Genomic DNA, 21,966 nt, shown 5'->3' with positions numbered 1-21,966 from the left:
CAGCTGCCGCCTGATGGTCCTAGTGGAGGCCCCTGCCTGACTCATTTTCCTAGCTCAGCCTTCAGGTACTGAATGCTCTAGCCCAGAGCCAGACACTCTTGGAGGCATAGATATACAGCTGCTCGGACTTAGGAGACCCCTAATGAAGACAGCTGCTGCCTGGCCCACCGATCCTCTTGTGTTCTGTGAAGTGGTCTCTCTCCAGACCCGGGGAGACTAGTGTTCCGGCAAGTGGGGCAGAAGGACAGGAAAAATGTCCCCCTTTCCTGCAGGCCTTAGAAGCAGCCACAAAGGAGGTGAGGAAAGGGGGCTGGAGCTCAGCCCCCCGTGAGCACAGAATGTAGCTAATGCCACCCTCTTCTAGCTACCTCGTGTGCAAGCTTCACTGGCTCTGTGTCCAGGCAACCACTGCGTGGTTTGCTTTGAAATCCCCCTCCTTCCTGAGCACAGCTCTCCAGCGCATGCGGATTAATCCATCTGATTAGCTGTCAGTTTGGAAGGAGAGCGGCAGGCTGGGGGGGGCAGGGGACAGAACAGGTACATTTTGAAGGTGGGGTAGGCACAGCAGGGAAGGGCAAATCCAGGTGTGGGCCCAGTGGGGAGGGGCTGCTTGGTAACCCAAGCACAGTCTGGGGGCCTTGAAGAGCCGTGGGGTGGGGGGAAGGGTGCAGGCAAGTGGAGGGTCGATCCCCAACCACAGGGGCTGCTGCTAACAGGACTGGCAGGACAAACTCTGTGGGTCTGGACCAGGCCCTCTCAGCGGCTGAGGAACTAAGCCCACTGGTAGAGACCTCAGGGTTTGGTGACAAAGGGCAAAAACCTCTCTTTATCCTCCCCTTGCAGCTTCCCAAGCCCAAAGCCACCACCCCTGCCTGATTTCCCAGGGCTCGGGTGGTGCAGATGCAGGTGACTGAGATGCAGAGGATGCCAAGCCCTTTCACAGTCCATGTCTTCACCAAGGGCCAGCCTCCTTGGCCGTGGAGTTGGAAAACCTTGTCTACATTTAGGAGATCCATTGAACTTGGTTTCCTTCTTCTGGGTTTCGGGGGCACTGACCTATTGGTGTTACAGCATTATGCGCTCTAACACTCCACTGCAGGCTGGATCTTACCTCCCTGCTGCCAAGTTCTCTGCCTCATATCCCTAGGATCTGGAGACAGACTGGAGGGTCTGACATCCTTAAAGACCCCCACTCACTCCCCAGCCCTCCGGCACCTGCTCGTGGCTCTGTCAGGATTCTCTTCCTTCCACTAGCGACTGTCTGAAGACCAAGCAGCTTTGCTGATCCCTTCATTCCGCAAGTATTTATTGAGCTCCTACTAATGTGGCATTGTTCTAGTCAATAAGGATCTAAGAGTGACCAAAATAAAGACCCTTCCTCCTGACAGCTCTATGCAACTGTTTGTAGAAGTGGGATCTGGGCCTCAGCTTACGGCCAGGGTCTTTGCTGGCAGGCACATTCCTGGTGGGGAGAGTGAGGGGCCGGGGCCCCACCATGTGGGGGTGGGTGGGGATAGTGCGGCGTGTACTGCAGAGTGACAGCAGACAAGACAAAGGAGAGCAGAGCAAAATGCTATAAATAAAGAGGGACTGGGGGGAGGGCAACTTCACCAAGGTAGACCAAATAAGGTCTGGAGAGAAAGGAAGGTGATCTGTCTCCCCTGCCCTGCCCTGCCCTCCCCTCCCCGGCATGGTGCCTGCTTTGTCTGGGCTCTGTCACCACCCTGATCAAGTGTCAGGCCCAAACAGGGGCCATTTGCTGTGACATGCCAGCAGGAGTTCAGAGAAAAAGTTGCTAAAATTACTACCAGGAATGGGGAAGGAGGGGGTGCGCTAGGGCAAGTTAGAGTGGACCTCGGTATGGAAAGAGGGAATGCAGAAAGGAGCCCCAAACCCCAGAAAGGGGAGCAAAAGAGGGGGAGGAAAAGGCAGGGGGCTTGGCCCAGGGAAAGGAATGAGGCATGAGTTGTTTGAGCACATGGGAGAAGGGGCCCAGCCTGCGGTGGGGCTGAGTGCTCCTCTCTGCCCAGCCCTAGGATCCCTGACTTTGGGGGGACCCCTACCCTGGCTCCACACGAGCCTGGGATTAGGGCCTGGGCTTTGAGCCTGTCTCAGGTTTCCCTTTACAAACAGCTGTTGCTTCTTGTCATTCTTTTGTCTTCCTGCTCGCTCCAAAATCTTTTGTACCCCTCCACACCCTGCCCCCACTCTCCACTCCAGTCTCTGCTTTCTGATAGACAGTGGGCAGCTGGAAAGGAAAGAGGGGAGAGGGCTGGGCTGGGGCTGGCTCAGGTTAGGTTGGGGTCTTTGGGAAGGTGGGTCTGGCCTCTAGGGAGTGTTTGTAGGGGTACAATTCACTAAAAAGGAGGCTTGGGGGGCATAGCCAGTCTAGATCCAAGGCCAGAGGCCTCAGAGGGCTTGCAAGGAGCAGCCTGGTGAGCTTCCGTGTCAGTCACAAAGATCCAGTTTGAAGCCCATCCCCGCCATTTCCCAGCTGTGTGTTCAATGTCAGTCACAGAACCTCTCTGAGTCAGTTTTATCATCAGTCACATGGGGATCGTCACATTTCCATTCCAGGACTATTAAGTCCATCATGGTTTGCACAGGTAAAAGACCCAGCACAGCCCCAGACACATAGTGGGTCCTCATGAAATGGCAGCTTTTACTCTGAGGAACACAGACCTGACTGCGGGTGGTAGGACTGGTTACCTTGCCCGGGGGCTTTTTGCTTTTTTGCATCTTTTGCAGCCTCATTAAGGCCACTCAGTGCAAGGATCGTCCAGGCCAGGGTGGATCAGCGATCCAGCAATCCCGTGGCCTCTTCCATCCAGGTCGGGACTGCCCTTGGGAACACCATGACCAGGAGGCCAAGTGTTCAAACTGTCCTAGGCTCAGTCCAGGCCTGCAGTCTAGCCTTGAAGCCAGGAGAGGCAGCCGTCCCTGACTGTTGCCCATGGACTTGCCCTCACTGCAGGCCAATATGCGAGGCCCACCAGGAGTCACCCAGGCTCAGTGGTGGTATCAGCCAAGGATATCTGATGGGAACAGAGGCCCCCAGGGGGAGGCTGCTTGGCCATTCGAGACAACTGTCAGCCAGATTGGTTTGTGTGTGTCCTGGCTGAGGATCTTAGGGATCCTGGGTGGAACTGCCCGGTGGAGCTGGGCTGGCTCTAGGATCCGGGAGCTGGGTTGTGGAGGGGAGGCAGGTTAAATTGAGGCCCTCAGAGATGGGGCTGACCTGGGTTCCTTCAGCAGTCCTAATCACCACTGAGCTGGAGCCAGACTTAAGATACCGGGGAGCTAGAAACTTCTGGAAGGAGAATGGCCAGGGTATTGTGATGTGAAATAATTGGGTAAACTGAGAAACAGCATCCTGGAGTTGCCTGCTGGATACTTTGGTGTCTAGAGCTGGAGCCCTACACTGCTGTCTCTCTGCTGGGCCCCAGCTGGGGACCCAGCATAAGCCCTGCTCCTCCACCCAAAGTCCTCTGCTCTGCTCATGGGCATCTGTGGGGCAGTAGCCGCCAGGCCTGGATCAGCCCAAGGTATGGACAGCCTATGCGATTTACAAGGAGCAGGTGGTAATTGCTCAGTGAGGAGCCAACAGGCTGATAATCTCCTGCCCACTTCCCCAAGGGGAGAAGGGATCCTCTACTTCATTCTTTCTGTCAGAGACCTCACTTCCTTAAGCAGGCCTCTCTGGCCCATCACCTACCTCTCCACCTCTCCCCCCAACTATAAATGCAGGTGAATGCACACAGCACGCACACCTACACATGTGTTCACATACATGCGTGTGTAGGTGCACATCTCCTCACATGCCTAAGACACAGAGTCTGAGCTGCTGTCTACAGCCAGTCTGAAGACAGGGCACTGGTGTTCGTGAACTTGCCAGGAGTGCCTCCCTCCCAGCTTCCAGCCTAACTCATCCTTCTTTCCCCCCAGCTGGGTCCCAGTCAGTCACTTAATCAGATGCCTTGCTGCATGCCCAGTTCTGTGGTGACTACAGAAGGATACGTGGCGTCTGACCCACAGGCATTGCCATCAGCTCGGGAAACCACAGGTAACATACTGGAAATCAAGGGAGAATGGTTCAGGGCTACACGGTGTGGCCCAGATCCAGAACAACTTAAGGGCAGAGAAGCTCTTGTTCAGTGTGGGTTGGAACCATCAAAGCTTTCTAGGTGGGGGCCTGAAACTGGGGCTTGAAGGGAGCGTAGGCCTTTGAGAAGCACTGGGAATGGGGATGTGGCTAAGAATCATAGCATGACCAAAAGCATGGCAGGCAAACGGCATGGTGAAGTCATGAAGACTCAGGCGACATATCCCTGGTCAGACTCTGGGGAGTCTGGAGCTTCAGGTGGGGCCACACTGTAGAAGAGGGGAGACGGCTGTTTGTGTGTGGAATGCCTCCCTGTGCCAGGCACAAAGCCCGGCATTTTATACATGTGATCGTACACTTGCTTGCCAATTAAATTGCATCTTATGGTTGAGCAACAGGATTCAGAGAGGTCAAGATGTTTGCTGAAGGTCAAGCAGCAAGTGTGGCACTAGGATTAAAACCCAAGTTTCTTGCTCTGAGGTGCTTTCTGCTGACGCTGCCATGTTTCCCAGACCAGCAAAATGGACAATATCCTGGAGGCAATGAAAAATGACCAAAGCTCTAAACCAGGGGCAGTCACTGCGACATTATGACAGTAGAATTGGAGGGGCCAAGCAGAGGGAATCATTGGGTGCTTTGAGGGAGAAGAGGCTGGAGACAGGGAGACCCAGAGGAGGGCAGAGTAGCAATCCAGGTCGGGGGGAGGGCAGGGCCAGCAGATGTGAAGAGGAAGGGGCAAGGCTGGAGGGGTTTCTAAGGAAGAAAGAAATGCCTTGCTGAGAGACTGGACACAGGAAACGAGGAAGGAAGGCTCATGACTGCACCATGTCGGCAAGGATGGGGGTAGCAGCAAGGGGGACAAGCTCTTCGGCAGACAGGAGGAAGGACTAAGTGTTTGGTGTAGGGCGTTGGAGGTAACAGTGGGACAGCTGACGGAGGATATTTTGTATCCCTGTAAGAAGTTGGAATGGTGGGACTGGGGGGCAGGACTGGTGCCTGAGACCTACTGCCTTGGTCAGTGCGGGAAAGGGAATGGAAAAAGCCATGAGGTTGGAGACAAGAGAAAAAGCCCCAGGAGATACTCGTGGTGCAAAGACGGGAGAAGGAAGAGAAGCTCACAGAGAAGGGGGAAGGTGACCCGAGAGCCAAGGAGCACGGAAAAGGGCAGTTTCCTAGAAACCAGAAGAAGTGTTTCAAGAGGAGCAGGTGGCCACAGTGTCAGATGCCAAAGAAAGACTGAGTGGCGGGGAGACAGAGAGGAGGAACTTGGGTGACGTTGGAGCAAGGACCTTCTGTAGAGTCACAGGGCAGAGCCAGGCTGCAGGGAGGTATTAGGAAAAGGATGAGCGGCCAGGCATGAGAGGCAGTGGGTGGCCACCGTGCATTTGAGGAGCTTGGCAGTGAGGTAAAAGAGATTAGACACCAGCTAGAAGGGAAGAGGGTCAAGTAACACGGTTTGTCGTGTTTTTAAGATCGGGCAATCCCGAACTCATGAAGAGGGGGTGATAAGAGATGCCCTGATTTTGTCCCCCATTCCCTTACTGCATTTTCTGGTTCTGCTTTCCTATTACTGCCTCTCTCTCTGGAAGCCTGAGCGGTGGTTTGGGAATACCTGGAGAGTTGGGGTACCCACAACCATAAGGCAGGCTTGCAAGCGAAAGGCTCAGCCAACTCCTCCTCATGTCCAGATACACTTCCTGGGAGCTCAGAGTAGAGCTTGGGGAAGCCACGCAGTCCTCCTCTGGCCCTCACCAACTCGCCTGAGAAAGGTCTTGGCTGCCGGTGGTCCAGGGTATGAGGACAAAGTAGGGCCAGAGGGCGGGGAGTCACCCTAGAGAGTGATCCAGAGTAGTGCCCGTGACTGGGCTTCTTCTGCTTGCTAATGCCTCAGTAGTTTTATTTTACCTGGAAAGATGATGTTGCTGCTTTGACCGCGCAGGTGCCTCCACCTGCCCCAGCCCATAACCCAGCCAGGGGATGGCTGCTGGTCTCTTGCAGCAGGATGTAGGGTGGAAGGCTGACTCTTCTGTGCAGCATTTCTGCTGCGGGCTGTGTGAGCCTGGGTTTACTTCCAGCCCTTTGCTGCACATGCCCCAAAGTCCACACAACCATTAGAAACTGATTAAGAACACAAAGAGATACACACATTACGCGGTCCTTCCAGCCCTGGGAGCAGGTGGTAAGTGACTTCCCTGGGTCTGGTGTGGAACGAAGGAGGAGCCCGGGGAGCTGGTTGCTGTATTCTCCCAATGGAGTTTTTCAGCGGCAGTGGGTAGCCTGACTGCCTGATCACCTTGGAGCCACGGACCAGACTAAAGACTGAGAGCTGGTCAGGTTCTTCCACCCTGAAAACACCAGAGCTGGGATCTTAGCTTCCCCACCGGCAGCAGGGAACGAAGGGCTTTTATCAAAGGGCTTTGGATTTACTAGATCAAAATAGCCTGAACCATTCTGAGCAGGAAAGGAGGCGGGGACGGGAGTAAGATGGTGAGCTAGTTGGTTTGTTGGGAGTGGGAAAGAGCCAGAAAAGGGTCCTTTGGGAGCCTGAGTGAGAGGGGCAGGCCAGGAGGTCCGGTGGAGGAGTGGGAGGAGGGGCTGGTAGAGCTGAGGTTCAGCTGTGGAGTGAATAGGCCAAGAATGCAGAGAGTGGCAGAGCTATGTGGCTGTGTGTCGTGGGGGGAGGTGACCTTGCCCCAAGGTCAGAGTCTCAATCAGGGCAGGGGGCACAGTGTCCAGCCTGGCCTCTCCGTGCCTGGGCCCCCTGTCTCTAAGATTACAGCGTGGCTGCCAAGAGCAGCTCCATGGGGGTGGTGTGAAACAAAGCAAAAGGCCCTTTTGTGGTACTGGGTTCCTAAGAATAGCTGTGGCTGGGCTCAAGGAGGTGTCTCCTATGGCCTGCATGCCCTGAGTCTTGTTCTCAGAGGTGTCCCAATGCTTGGTGCCTGGTGGTGGTGATTTCTAGTTGTTAGGAGAGTAGAGGCTGTCAGCCCACCCCAATCTCTGTTACCTGTGCCTGTCCAGCTGAGCTTTGAGGGAGGGCATAGCAAGGGCACAGAGGCAGGAGAAGGAGAAACTGGTTCACATGTGTCAGGAAACGGGTGACAAAGGCCACCAGCTTAGAAAACAAGTCTGGTGCCTGAAGCTGAAGACAGTGGGGAGCCTGGGAGGAGGAGAGGAGGTGGGGACCCCAGAAGGGACACAGAAGTGGGCAAGAAGAATCGGTGTGAAGGACTTGTGGGAGTGGTGGAAGGAAGCAGATCAAGGCAGAGAAGTAGGGAACATAGGTGCAGGAGACAGAAAAGGGATGAGGACTGAGGATGGGCTGGAGAGGACGCGGCTGGACGGATAGGGTGGGGAAGGAATGGATGGGGGTTAACAGAGAAGAGCAGATGGAAAGAGGAGAGAAAGAAGTGATGAAAGACAGTGAGCACTCCTTCGGAGACACAGGGCAGAGGAGGGGGTGGTGCCGCTCTTGGAAGAGCTTGGGAAAAAGGCTCTCAGAGGCCATTCCTGTGAGATAACAATGCAGTTCAAATCCCTCCCTAATCTCCCCTCCTATTATTAGCCCTGTGTCCTCTCAGAGAAGAGGCCACAGGTCCCTGGGCTCTGTCCTTTCCCCCATGCCCTTGGCTAGAATTAGACAGCCGTGCCTGCGTGGTCATCTGCTAACAATGGTCCTTCTGGCTCCTGGCAATGTCACTGCAGAAGAGCATGGAGAGGTGGTGGGAAGGGATGGGAAGGTCACTGCACACTCTCTGTGGACCAGGCAGCTGAAAGGGGCAAAGAGCCAGGTCAGAGGCCTCCTGTCCTCCAAGAGTTTTCAGATCGATGAACACGCGCGGCCAACGTGATCACAGGTCCAGAGTGACAACAGTTAACGTATGCAAAACCACTGAAAAATTGAGGGCGTAAATACAGGAATGCAGATCTGCTGTCACTGAACGCAGGGCAGAGGGCAATGAGGGGAGGCTTCTCTGGAAGGTAAGCTCCAGGTGGGTCTTGAACAAAGGGTTGGATCTTGAGCAACCACGCCCACAGCCACTGGCCAATGCTGTGGGCATTCTGAAGGAAAAAGGGAGACCAAGTTTCTAGGTTTACCTTTCTGGCCCAGCCTCTAGCGAACAAGCTTTCATAGCTTAAATAAGGAGTAGTGGCCTCCTGGGGTTTTTAAGCAGACTGGCATGTGTTGCTATTTACTTGAACCTGCTGTTTCTTTCTTGCTCAATATGTTCCTTTTACGTGTTTCCCTCCCCTCCCCTTCCCTGCCTCTTGCCCCTAGTCTCCCTAGATGTTATTCATTGTTTAATATTTTAAATGGCCAAAAATTATTATGTATATTTTTATCTTGAGCCCTTTCAACTCTGACAAATTGAAATAAAATAAATACATGATGAATAATACACCAAAGAAGGTGGACAGCTGCTGTTCTCTGTTCCTCTGAGGGCTCCAATTGCTCCTGCAGGATAAAGGACATAGATGAGATTCCCTGGATCTTGTTCAGGGTGAGGGTGGAGGGAGCTCCTCTTCCTTCCTTTTCTCTCTCTCTTTCCCTTTTTCCCTTCTTTCTCTCTCTCTCCCTCTCTCTGTATTTTTTTTGCCTTTCTGTATATTCTTCTCTCTTTCAAGTCTCTTTCTTCCTTCTCTCCTTTGTCCCCAGTTATAAAAGTAATGCTCATGACTTTGAACATTCAAACAATGAATCTTCTATAAGGCAAAAGAAGCTAAGCCCCTTCCACCATTCACAGTCCCATTCCACAAAGGTGACCACGGTTAGTAGTTAGAGGGTATCCATCCGGACCCTTTTATGTGTATGGATAAAATATACATTGAGATTTTTTTTTTAACTGGGATATACAAAAATTAAATGTTTGGAGTTTTTGGAGGCTTCTCAAGCCATGAATGATTCCAGGGTCTCTCCTCAAGTAACTTGCATTTGCATGATTACCAGAGTCTCCAGAGGCTAACCTATAATTAGCTCTCAAAAATGAACCAAAATGAATTTTAAAATGACTCAAGGAGGCTGATAAATGATATCTAAGAGGATGCCAACACACACCCGCTTTCTGCCTTGGCTCTTCTTTGCCCCTTGAACATCATCCTCTTAGGAGAGGGGGGCACTTGGACAGAGAGACTCTGCTTGGGGGCAGAAGTGATAGTAGGTACATGGTGGCTTCTCAGGTCATGGGAAATTATCCTAGCATGTAGCAGAAGCTATTATCTGTATCTGTGTACAAGACTTTATTTTCACGACACTGACATTGGCGTGATAATGTCTCATCATTTCTTTGGCAAAGCCAATCCTGAAATGTCTCATTTTTCACACTCAAAATTTTATCTGGTCATTTTTCTTTTTCGGGCTCTGTAACTTATCCTTTAGCTCACATTTGTACCTGTCCTTTGTTGTGGAACTTCTGAGCCGGCCTTTAGCCAAATGTCAACAGAAGTTCTGTCCAAGAGCCTAATATAGTTGATGACTCTGATCAAGCCCTTGAGCCGACAGCTGGGGTAGGATGGATGGCGGCTTTCCTGATGCAAAAGCATAAGCCCAGAAGCATCTGAAATACTCTGCTCTCTACTCTCACCCTGCTCTGTGCTGCTCCCATGGGCCCCCCACACCCTACTGCGGCCGCCAAACTGAGTCATTACTAGGGCCTCTGCTTTCTGACTTCCCAGGGACCTACCTTATGCCCTGGCCAATCAAAGGGAAGAAAAATGAATGGAAAAAAAGAAGAAAGAGAAAAAAAAGACAGCTTTTATGGGTCCTGACAGAGCAAGGTCGATAGGATAAGCGCCTGAAATATGGAACCATCCTGTCGTGCCAACAGGGAGCGTGCACATGGAGGACTGAGGTGGGAGGAAGTCTTGAAATCAAGACAATGGAGGGTGGGAAATGAGAGTGCAGGGAATGGGGTCTATAGCCCCCAAGGATATGGGTGAGCCTTAGGAAGGCCTAGCCTCCCTGGGGAGTGCCAAGGATCCTGGGGAGGAAGGTATGAAGGGTAACCTGGCTCACAGTCCTGTGTCCATTTTCTCCTCTGCTATACCTTGTCATACCTGCAGGGTCAGTCCTGTCCCTGATCAGCCCCAACGCAGGAGGCATAGAATGAGCTCTGGCCAGACTTGGGAGTCTCAGCATCCAGTTGTCCTTGCCCCTGTGCAGTAGTTCCAGAAACTTAGCTTCTATCTTGTTCCTAAGGCTTGGGCTCCACACTGTGCCCCAGTCTGGTAACTGAGCCCTGGTCGTGTTCCCTCTGCCAGAGGCCCTGGCATGGGGACCCTCTTAGTTTTGCTGACTCCCATCTACTCAGGGATTAGATTTTTCCCTTAAGCCCCAGACTGGAAGCTGGGGGCCCTGTCTCCTGCTAATAAAGGGAGACAGCTTATCTTAATATCTAAGAGCATAATTTTGTAACCAAATAGACCTGTGTTCAAAAGTCCTGGCTCTACTAGGACCAGCTGTGTGACTTGGGTGAGTTACTTAACCACTCTGAGAAAAAAAAACAAAAACAAGTATCATGCAAAATCTTGTGACTCAAAGTGTGATCCATGGACTGATGCATCTGCATCAGTGGGAGTTTGTTGGAACTGTAGAATCTCAGACCCAACCCAGGCCTATTGAAACAATCTGCATTTTAACAAGACACCCCCCCTCCGTGACTTAATGCCCATTATTGTTTGACAAGCACTAATCTAGAGGAAAGAGCACAGACTTTGGAACGAGGAAGACCTTGCTTTGAATCTCAGCATTAAACCTCAGCTTTACTGTAAAATGTGGATGGTAATATCTACCCCATATACTTGCCTTAAGGATCATGTTTATGGAGTTATTTTAAAAATTGGTTACAGCCATCATGGAAAATAGCATGGAGGTTCCTAAAAAAATTAAAACTAGAACTATCACATGACCCAGCAATCCCACTTTTGAGTATATATCCAAAGAGGATGAAATCACCATCTCAAAGAAATATCTGCACCCCCATGTTCATTGCAGCATTATTTACAAGTGTCAATCCATGGAAACAACCTAAGTGTCCGTCAATGGATGAATGGGTAAAGAAAATCTGATTCCACACACAAGGAATATTATTCAGTCTTTATAAAGAAGGAAATCTTGTTATTGTGACAACATGGATGGAACTGGTAAAATAGTGAAATAAGTGAAATAAGTCACAAAAAGTGAAATAAGTCACAAAGTCACAAAAACTAAGTGAAATAAGTCACGAAAAGACAAATACTGCATGATTTCACTTGTATGTGGAATCTAAAAGGTCCAATTCTTAGAAACAGAGTAGAGTGGTGCTTACCAACAGCTGGGGGGGTGGGGGAAATGTTGTTCAAAGGGTACAAAATATCAGCTATGCATGATGTATAAGTTCTGGTGTTCTGATATATATCACAGTGCCTATAGTGAACAGTAGTGTATTAAGTACTTGAAATTTGTTAAGAGAGTACATCTTTATTGTTCTCACCACCCCCCACCAAAAAGAAAAAGGTAACTATATGAGGTGATAGATTTATTAATTAGCTTGATTGTGGTAATCATTTCACAATGTATACATCTATCAATACATCACATAGTACATCTTAAATACATACAATTTTTATTTGTCAACTACACCTCAAGAAAGCGAAGGAAAAAAAAGAAGTTATAGGCACAGCTCCCAACAAACAGCAAATGCTACGTGAGTGGTTATCTGTTCTTACCACGAGTCGCTTGACTTTCCAAACCTGTTCTAGGGCCCTCTTGTTAGAACATTTTCCTGACTCTGTTTCACAGATGAACTCCTTTTATCAGCTGCTGGGCCGGTCTGGACTTCCTTCCAGCATCCACAATGACAACATTCTCCAGGATCTACCCCATCTCAGTGGACCCTATCCAGTAATTCTCAGCTCCTTATAATCTATCTACCTGTTCAGCTGGGCCCCTTTTCATACCTGCATAATTGCAGGAGCACCTTGACTAGTCTTCGAGCTGCTCATTTCACCAAATGGTTGGCAGACTCAATTTTCTAAAGAAGTATGCATTTCTTACATATCTGTCATTTGTAGAAACTTCCAGGGCTCCATGTTTTCTCTGAGACAAAGCCTAGGCTCCTCTGGTTGGCATTTGAAAACAATTCATAAACTGGTCACAGTTTGTGCCTTCTTATCCCTTCACAGCCTCCCACCTCCGTTGGACAGGCCTACCAACAGCTCCCTCACCCCAAGCTGGGCTTTCCTACCTTCCTGACTTGGTTGCGACTCTTCCTGTCTGCCCTTCTAGGCACAGCTCAGGCCCTCCTCACTCCTACCAGTCATCACATGGTGCAGACTGCAGCATGAACTACCAGGACAGATAAAGTCCCTGAAGGGGTGAAGATTTGTATCTTCTGTGCCGTTGCAAAATTCAGCTTTATGCATCACAGTTAACATATCAACAGGTCCCTCCAGGCCCCCTCCCCCCACCCTACCCTATCCATGATGCGGTGTTGTGAGATGCAGTTGGTCACCCCCGTGACCCATCCTGTGCCCACACTTAGCCATGTTTGGGACTCCATGTCTTTAATGGTTTGTTGGTTGCCATTACAACTTTGTTGAGTAGCGTTTTTTTAGCTCTTGCAGTTAAGTATCCCTCTATTTATGGTTGGTGTTAGTGTGAATTCAGTTGGTCTCTAAATATTAATTGCAGAAAAGATACATGCTTTTGTGAAGTGAATTAAACGAGCTTTCTGTATTTACAAAAAAAAAAGTCTCTTCTGTAAAAGTACCTTCCGATTCAACAGGGCTGCTTCTGAAACATGAAAACAAAACTTTGTTGAAACTCTGTGAGTACAAAAATGACACCCAAGGTTTCCTACCGAATCACATTAACTATTCTTATTTCTCTACTTCTTTCCAAGTAGAAGCTTGTGGAGGTCAACCTACTTTACTCAGTCTACTGATTCAAATGTTAATCTCACCTGGAAATACCCTCACAGACATAGCCAGAAATAATATTTAACCAAATATCTGGGCACCTAGTGACTCAGTCAGGTTTACATATAAAATAAATCATCATAGTATACATAAAAGTACTCATAATTATTGACTCAGGAATCTATCTCTTGGCATCTGTTCTGACAAAATCATTCAAAAAGGAAAAGATGTAAATATTTATATGTGTGTGTGTGTGTGAGAGAGAGAGAGAGAGATTCTTCTTTTTTTTTTTAATTTTTATTTTTTATTCTTATGTTAATCCCCATACATTACATCATTAGAGAGATTCTTCTTTATAGCTGCTGTGTGTACATACAATATGTACATAAACTTATGTTCTATCAATAAGTATTCCATATTTCTACCATCTTAGATTTTGTCATTTTATGACTGCAGATATTCCACTAATATCTGGAAAATGGGGACAATAATATTGTTGCCAATCTTATGGGTTTGCTGTGAGGATTAAATAAATTCAGTGATAATTCAAACTTGGCCATGCTGCAGAATCACATGGAAGGCTTGTTGAAACACAGTTTCTTAGGGAGTTGCCTCAGAGATTCCAATTCCATAGATTAGGTGGGGTGCCCAAATTTGCATACCTGATGTTACTGGTTTGAGGATAACACTTGGAAAACCACTGAATTAATACATATAAATGTTCAGAATTGTGCTTGGCTTATAAAGGAAGCTATATCAATACATGAAGCTCTGGGGCTATTTTTTGCTATTTGAGTTAGAATATGAAAATTTACTTGTTGGATATTTAGATTGTTTATATTTTTTGTAACATCTTTATTGAGATATAATTCATATATTACAAGATTTACCCTTTAATAGTGTATAATTCAGTAGTTTTTAATGTATTTGGAGTTGTATAACCATCACCTTTAATTTTAGAACATTTCATCACCCCAAAAAGAAACCCCGTACCTATTTACAGTCATTCTCCAACCCCCTCTGTAGTTTTTCAAACTTAGAATGTCTGCAAACAAATATATATGTATACATATATACATGTAAATACATATAGATATTTATACCTTTTTCTTTTTGAATGATTTTGTCAGAACAGATGCCAAGAGGTAGATTCCTGAGTCTGACAAAAGAAATCAGTGAGCTTGCAGAAATGTCAATAGAAGCTTCTTAAACTAAAATACAAAGAGAAAAAGGAATGAAAAGAAATGGAACTGGGGCACCTGGGCCCTCAGTCAGTTAAGCGTCTGCCTTAGGCTCAGGTCATGATCCCAGAGTCCTGGGGTCAAGTCCTGAATCGGGCTCCTTGCTCAGTGGGGAGCCTGGTTCTCCCTCTGCCTGCCACTCCCCCTGCTTGTGCTCTCTTTCTCTGACAAATAAATAAATAAAATCTTAAAAAAGAAAGAAAGAAATGGAACAGAATATCCAAGAACTGTGGGACAATTTCAGAAGTTGTAACACATGCATAATGGGAATGCCAGAAGTACAAGAAAGAGATAAAGGAGAATAAATACTTGACATAATAATGGCTGAGAATTTCCCAAAATTAATGACAGAAACCAAACCAAGCCTGAAACTTAGAAAGATTAGAAAACACTGAGCAGGATAAATACCAAAACAAAACAAAACAAAACAAAAAACAAACCAAAACAACAACAAAAACAAAACCCCTATACTTAGGCATATCATATTCAAACTGCAAAAACCAAAGACAGAAAAATCCTGAAAGAAGTCAGAGCAAAAAAAAAAAAACCAAAAAACAAAAAACTTATATCTAGAGGAATGGATAGGAATTACAGTGCATCAAATGTTATTAATGACTGACAGTGTATGGAATTGCTGACAGAAAAAGAAAACAATAAATTTAATGATCTCGTGTTCTTTGCCAATACTTGTTGGTTGAGTCCTGGAAGAGTTTTACAAGATTTACTGCACTGTTAACTCCAAGATTTTCTTATAAAAAAGAATGACTGGCAAGTACTTAATCATCAAAAGCAAAACAAAGCAGCATAATTTGTTTCCTCACTGACATCATAATGCATATGAACAGATTAATTTCAAGTTTCAAGGAAAGGCAAATCTTATTTGTTACCTAACAAGACAAGTATGAGAATTTATGTTGAAATGGCAACTTTTCAGGATGCCTGGGTGGCTCAGTTGTTAAGCGTCTGCCTTGGGCTCAGGGCATGATCCCAGGGTTCTGGGATGGAGTCCCAAGTGGGGCTCCTTGCTCAGCAGGGAGTCTGCTTCTCCCTCTGCCTGCCGCTCCCCTTGCTTGTGCTCTCTCTCTTTGACAAATAAATAAAATCTAAAAAAAAAAAAGGAAAAAGGAAAAAAAAGTAATGGCAACATTTCATAATACAAATCCTGACAAACAGTACAAAAATTATTGATTAATAGAATGAATAGGTTGTCAAGGCACTCTGAGATTCCATGGTGGGCCTGAAGCAGCAAACCAAAGAGGCATGGGGACTGTATACAACCCCTACCTATTCTTCCTGAGTCCAGCAAAAGATTTAGAAACCAGTATCTTCCCATCCTGGCTGAGACATGGGGGTTATTCCTTCCTTAATTCCAGAAGACGGTTCCAAGTCAGGAGATCTGATTTCTAGTGTGAGGTCAGCTTGCCCTTGCGGGACAAATTCAAGACCATTATTAACCTCCGCAGTGCTTATTTCCTAAGGCAGGTGACAGAAGCAACTAATACCGACCCAATTCACTTTATCAGCCTGGGAGAAGCAGGAGTGAGTTGACATAGTCTGAAGTATCGAGAAAAGATGAGGCAGCGCATAATGAAACACAAGCTGGATTTGGACCAAGTTCTGCTGCGGACCCGTGTGACAGGAGGCATGTCACATAAATCTTAACTGGCTTCTTCATTTGTAAAACGTGCTTTCACGTCCCCAAACGGGTAGGGATGAGGAGTGTTGGTAGTGGCATATGGTGGGTCTTTGCACAGGGTCCCCTCTGCACACGACGCGGAGGTGAGGGCGGGTGTCCTGGGTGTTCGTTTCTAAACCCTGGCTCTGGGCTTCTCTGGCCAAACTCTCTTATTTACACATAAAAAAAGCTCAGAGACCGAGTGACTTCTCCAGGGTCACACAAGACTACTGTCACAAAGTCGATCCAAGGGCCTTGCGGTCTGTGAGGAATTTCGCGCGGTCCGTGAGGAATCTCGCGCTGCCTGCATTGGAGCAGCAGCCAGCTATGGCTGATCCGCAACATAGCCACCTCAGAGAGAAGCCGAGGACTGCCACCTAGCGGTCAGTTGTGGCCACGCAAGGGCAGGCTAGTAAAAAAGACTGGGTACTGCGGTATCCGGGAAGCCACTACGTTCTCAGTTTGCTCTGCAAACTTCTTTTTGCCATTGGGCCTTTCTAACTGTCGATCAATCACTTGGCTCGTTTTTTATTGGTTTAGCTCTAAACATTCTATACAATCCACTAATCAAGCGCTCCTTTCCACGAGCATTTTTACGTCATTAGATCTCGCCCTAAATCTGACGCAGTTAGTCAGTTCTTCCATTCTATTGGCTGGACGTGGCTCCTCCTTCCGCACATCCTGTTCGGGGCGGAAGTGAGAGATCACTATTCCTATTGGCTTAGGTTTGCCAGCGGCTGTTGTCTATCAAGTCTATTGCACAGCCTTAGCTCAGAAAGTACCGCCCCGGAAGAGGCGGGCTTTGTGAAGATGGCGGCGCCGGGGTGTCCCGTGAGTTAGCTTCCTTGCGTAGCTATTGTGGGATTTTTTTCCTATACCCTCAGCGGCTTAGGGCAAATTATTGGCGCGAGGGAAGGGGGTGATGAAAGGAAGCAACCTTCCTGGCACAGCGGGGTGAGAGCAGCAGTAGGGCGACGGGCCTGAAGCTACCGCTCCTCCTAGAAACCTGGAGGACGGGCCGGCTGTGAAGCGAGGCTGCATGTGTACTAGAGTGGGAAAGTCGTCAGTCTGGGGTGTCTGAAGGAGAGAGGAGAGTTTTCCACCCCCCACGTCTTCTCATAATCCTGAGGAAAGAAGGGCTTTTCTTTATTCTCCCTCTCATAGGAGATGCTGGAGTCGGACCTGCCAAGTGCCGTCACACTTTTGAAAAACCTTCAGGAGCAGGTGAGTCATGTCACCCCTTTGGGACGGGTTAGTGACGGATTGGCTTTGATTTTGTGTGCTTCACCTCCGAACTTTGGTCTTTTGAAGGCATGTATTGAATGGTACCAAATACTGTGAGAGCCAAGTGACTTAATGAAAACTTTTTTAGGCTAGAATTCAAAGGTATTGATTTCGCATCCAAAGCAGTACAGAAAACTCCAAAAAGAAGTCATCTGAATGAATTTCCTTTATTCTTATAGCTATGGAAACCAGTGCTGGGAAAAGTGGTGATTTGCCCTTTGGGTACCAGGTGTACTGGTTGAAAGTTCAACAAGTACAGATAAAGGTACAGCACCACCCCACCACCACCACCACTGGCCCAGTTCCTATACCTTCCCCCATGGTTTGGTAAGATGGTTTCTGTAGCTTTAAGAAGAGGGAAAGTTTTTTGTACTTGATGAAGTATCAAAAACCATCTCTCCTATACTTTCCCAGAACTGAAAAGAAGGTAGTACTGCATTTTAGGCAATGTTTCTGATGATTTTTAGGTGTCATTGTTTAGTTTTTGCCCTTCATAGGTCACAGAGATGACTGGGTGTATTCTCATCAGCTGTTCTATTTGGACTAATTTCAGGTGATGGCTGTAACTGCACAAATACAAGCTCTGACAAAAAAAGTTCAAGCTGGAGCCTATCCTACAGAGAAGGTAAGACATATTTGAAGAGTTAGCCACCCCTGACTTGTTCTCAGCAGTTCTTTCCTCATAGGTTTATTGAGTGTCTTGTATGTCCTAAGTGTTAGAGCTTCAAAGATGAGTAAGATTCAGTTTCTGTGCTGAAGTCTAGTGGAGAAGACAGATCAAAGCAATAGGTATAAGCAATAGCCGTCACTTCACAGAGTCATCATGAGTGCTATGCAAGCCCAGGAGAGAGATTAAATAACTGCCAGAGAGCAGAGGAAGTCAGGGAAGTCTTCTCAGAGGAGAAGGATTATGAGGAGTAAATAAGAGTCCAGGGGACAGAAAGAAACAGCATGTACAAAGGCACAGAGACCTGAAAGCATGGTGATATGCTGGGAAAGGAGGTCATTTAGTGTGGTTGGGTGTACAGTGTGTTGGGGGGTGGGATGGGGAGTAGGAAATAAGACTAGAAGAGTAGTCACTCTGAAGAGTCTTGTCGGCCAACTGAGGAGTTACTACCGTATTTCATCTAATCTAAGATGCTGTTAATTGGGGACATACCACTTATTTTGTATACTAAAAAAAAAATGCTGCCCATTAATCTATGATATAACATTAAGATTCCATTGATTAAAAGATACATCCTGACTTCAGAGATGTTAAAATGTGAAACCAGTGTGCATATCAAAAGTAAATATGGTAGGGCGCCTGGGTAGCTCAGTTGGTTAAGTGTCTGCCTTTGGCTCAGGTCATGATCCTGGGGACCTGGGATCAAGTCCTGTATCAGGCTCCCTGCTCAGCAGGGAGTCTGCTTCTCCCTCTCCCTCTGCTGCACACTCTCTCTCTCTCAAGTAAATAAATAAAATCTTTTTTAAAAAATTGAAATATGGTAGTTTTCAAATTAAGGTCTTGTAGAACCTTCTTAAGGATCATTGGATATCAAGCAGTATAGAAGGAGGACTCTGGGTCCTTCATACCTGCTTGAACTGGAAAACTGTGGTATTACATACTGTTTTATGTATTGAGCTTTTGTCCTAAGATATTTAAGCAAAATACTCCATAGGTCAACAAAAGTATGAAAGTCATTATGGTAGCTTAGTAAGAAAGATTGAAGGATTTTTTTTTTTCCTTAAGTAGGCTCCACACCCAGTGGAGTGTAGAGCCCAAAGCGGGGCTTGGACTCATGACCCTGAGATCAAGACCTGAGATGAGATCAGTTGAAGATTTTATTCTTTTTTTTTTTTTTTTTAAGATTGTTTACTTATTTATTTGAGAGAGAGTACATGAGTGGAGGGACGAGGCAGAGGGAGAAGGAGAAGTAGACTCCCCACTGAGTGGGGAGCCTGACATGGGGCTCTATCCCAGGACCCTGAGATTATGAGCTGAGCCAAAGGCAGACACTTAACCAACTGAGCCACCCAGGCGCCCCTAAAGATTTTATTCTTAAGTAATCTCTATACCCAATGTGGGGCTTGAACTCGGAACCCTGAGATCAAGAGTTGCGTGCTCCACTGACTGAGCCAGCCAGGCACCCCTATAGCTAATAGAATTTTTAATATATTCTCTTTTTGCCTTTTCTTTCTCATTGTACATCTCATCAACAAGTTTCGTCCTTACGTATTTTTATTTTTTCTGATTTTTTTATCTTTGTGTTTTCTTTTTGTTGTTTTTCTTATATGCTTATAACTCACTTTGAACTTGACAGTGTCCAAGCTCGTCAAAAGAACCTACTTCCCAAATTCTTGACTTGTTCTGGGCTGCCAGCATATTTATTAGATCATGATAGGGGCACCTGGTTGGCAGTCAGAAGAGCATGTGACACACTACCAAAACAAAACAAAACAAAAACACCACACCAGAAAACTTATATTAGATCACTATATATTTGTTTATTCATTGAACAGATATTTAGTAACTTATCTCTCAGGACCAAAACCTTACTAGGCGCTTTACAAGTTACAGAGTGCTTTCATATTATTTTATTTAAGCCTCATAATTACTTTTTGGGGCAGGAAGGAAATATTGTGTATGTTACAGATGAGGAGACTGGGGTCATAAGGTTAAGTGACTTACCCATTATTTGACTACCAAGTGCCTGATTCAAAACTTAAACACAATTTGTTTGTCTTTAAAATCTTTGCCCCTCCTCCTGTTATCACACTAGTGCTGATCTCAAGAGCTTTGCATGTTGGTTTAAAGATACCTAGGGCTTAGGTGTTAGAGTCAGACTGAGTTTGAATCCCAGCTGTACTCCTAATACTCTGTAATCGTAGGCAGAATATTTAGCCTCTCTGAAATAGATCTTCCCAGGGCTGTGGACTTTTATAGTTCCATTTTATGTCATCACAGAGATTTTTTTTTTTAACAACTATAACTTAAGTCTACTTTCTTATATGTAAAAGAATAAACTTCTATAACGTTTGCTTGATTTCCTGACTGTAAATATAATGTGTTTTTTAATTTTAGAAAGTTTGGAAGATGTATAAAGCCACAAAGAAGAAAATTTAAAAACAGTATAACCATAATCTGCGATAACTACTGGGGTATATGTTTGGAAATTTCTTTTATTGTAAAAGTAGTAGATGCTTGATGGGAAAACACTTTCACAGTGTGCACACTCCATTTCTTCCTTTTCCTCATCTGGATCCCCAGGGGTAGCAGTTGTTGATAGTGTGTTATATTCCTGAGATTTCTCTCTATATATAAAATGTGTGGAGGTGCCTGGGTCGCTCAGTCGGTTAAGCATCTGACTTCAGTTCAGGTCATGATCTCAGGGTTCTGGGATTGAGCCCCATGTCTGGCTCCAGTCTCCCTCTCCCCTTCCCCGTGCACGTGTTCTCTGTCTCTTTAATAAATAAGTAAAGTCTTTTAAATAAATTAATTAAATAAAATTGTGCATCATATTTCCCCTGCCTTAATTGGAACCATATTGTAGCGCAGAAAGTGTCTTGACATGGGATTAAGTCCATGTCAGTATATGTAGATCATTGCTTTTAACTGTATTGCATAATTCCATTGTATGGGATAAAATCAGTAATTGTTTTGATTAAATTAATTTAAGATTCAGCACTATATGGAGACATTTTGATTATCAAAATTTGGAGGGGCCTTAAAGGGTAGAGGCCAGGGATGCTGCTCAAGGCCCAGACAGCCTTCACAACAAAGAATTATCCATTCCCAAATGTCAGTGGCTCTGAGGTTGAGAAACCCTGCCGTAGTCATTTTGGGGGACACTTTATTGATTTTCCTGTTCTTACTGTCTTCCAGTAATTCTCAGAGGTTTGCCTCTCTCATGTTAATATAATTGTCTCTGTGACCATTTTAGGTACAATCATCTCATTGAGACTATTCCAGATACCTTATAGGAACTGATTGGGAAAAACTTGAACTTGGAAAAAATTATCCTGTTTATCCTAGGCCCTCCTCCTGATTCTCTGGCTAAAACTGAATTTGCATCTCTTACTCTCCATTCACCTCAGGGTCTCAGTCTCTTGGAAGTAAAAGACCAGCTACTGCTCATGTACCTTATGGATTTGACCCATCTCATCCTGGACAAAGCCTCAGGAGGGTCTCTTCAGGGACATGCTGCAGTTTTGAGACTGGTGGAGATTCGCACGGTATGAAGCACTTGGCATCTTAGCGTTCTAGATTTCCAAAGCCTGAACTCTAGGACTGTCACACAATAGCTCTCATTTAAGTGGGTGTTTTCATGATTAAGTGAGGAAACCAAATGAAAAAACTGTTTTCTTCTTCATTTGCTCTAGTTTATATATATTTTAGGTGCTTTGTCTGGCAAATTAATATAGAACTCTGATGTATGTTTAATTTTAGGAAGGGAATGTAATCCTATTTAACCATATTATAGGTTTTGGAAAAGCTTCGTCCCTTGGACCAAAAACTGAAGTATCAAGTTGACAAACTAGTTAAGACTGCAGTGACAGGCAGCCTCAGTAAGTGGCAGAAACTATAAGGTTATGTGGGGACCGTCATAAATTTCCAAATCTTGTAAGATCTCTTGGGTTTTTAATTTCAGGTGAGAACGACCCACTCCGTTTTAAGCCTTATCCCAGCAATATGATGAGCAAGGTAGGGAGTTGCATTATCCTGGTTTTCCTGAGGACTCTAAAAGTCTGAATGAGCCTTATGGTGATCCTGGATCTCCTGGGATTCT

At 46.3% G+C, this 21,966-nt stretch overlaps 1 protein-coding gene and 1 long non-coding RNA gene across 4 annotated transcripts in view; both read left to right on the top strand.

Moving 5' to 3' along the window:
- Positions 1–14: 14 nt before the first annotated feature.
- On the top strand, positions 15–12,815 carry LOC115942765 (uncharacterized). The gene is made up of 3 exons (XR_004077341.2): positions 15–296; positions 3,946–4,063; positions 12,263–12,815. It is a non-coding gene; the product is annotated as an uncharacterized LOC115942765 (long non-coding RNA).
- A 3,868-nt stretch (positions 12,816–16,683) lies between these two features.
- The window catches only part of NGDN (neuroguidin), a 36,810-nt gene continuing 31,527 nt past the window's right edge, over positions 16,684–21,966 (top strand). For all 3 annotated transcript variants that reach the window (XR_014148550.1, XR_014148549.1, XM_006738631.3), the window contains exons 1-6: positions 16,684–16,744; positions 17,078–17,137; positions 17,751–17,822; positions 21,275–21,412; positions 21,661–21,745; positions 21,829–21,881. Coding sequence is in view for 1 of the 3 variants with exons in the window: in XM_006738631.3 (XP_006738694.1) it covers positions 16,724–16,744; positions 17,078–17,137; positions 17,751–17,822; positions 21,275–21,412; positions 21,661–21,745; positions 21,829–21,881 (429 nt within the window). In the remaining 2 variants the exon portion in view is untranslated. The remainder of the gene's footprint in view (positions 16,745–17,077; positions 17,138–17,750; positions 17,823–21,274; positions 21,413–21,660; positions 21,746–21,828; positions 21,882–21,966) is intronic.

The sequence above is a fragment of the Leptonychotes weddellii genome, chromosome 9, assembly GCF_054177405.1.
Source record: "Leptonychotes weddellii isolate Sample4059 chromosome 9, ASM5417740v2, whole genome shotgun sequence".
In the NCBI taxonomy this organism is placed as follows: Eukaryota; Metazoa; Chordata; class Mammalia; order Carnivora; family Phocidae; genus Leptonychotes; species Leptonychotes weddellii.
Note: the sequence above shows the minus strand (reverse complement) of the source record. Positions and strands in the feature narration are given on the sequence as shown.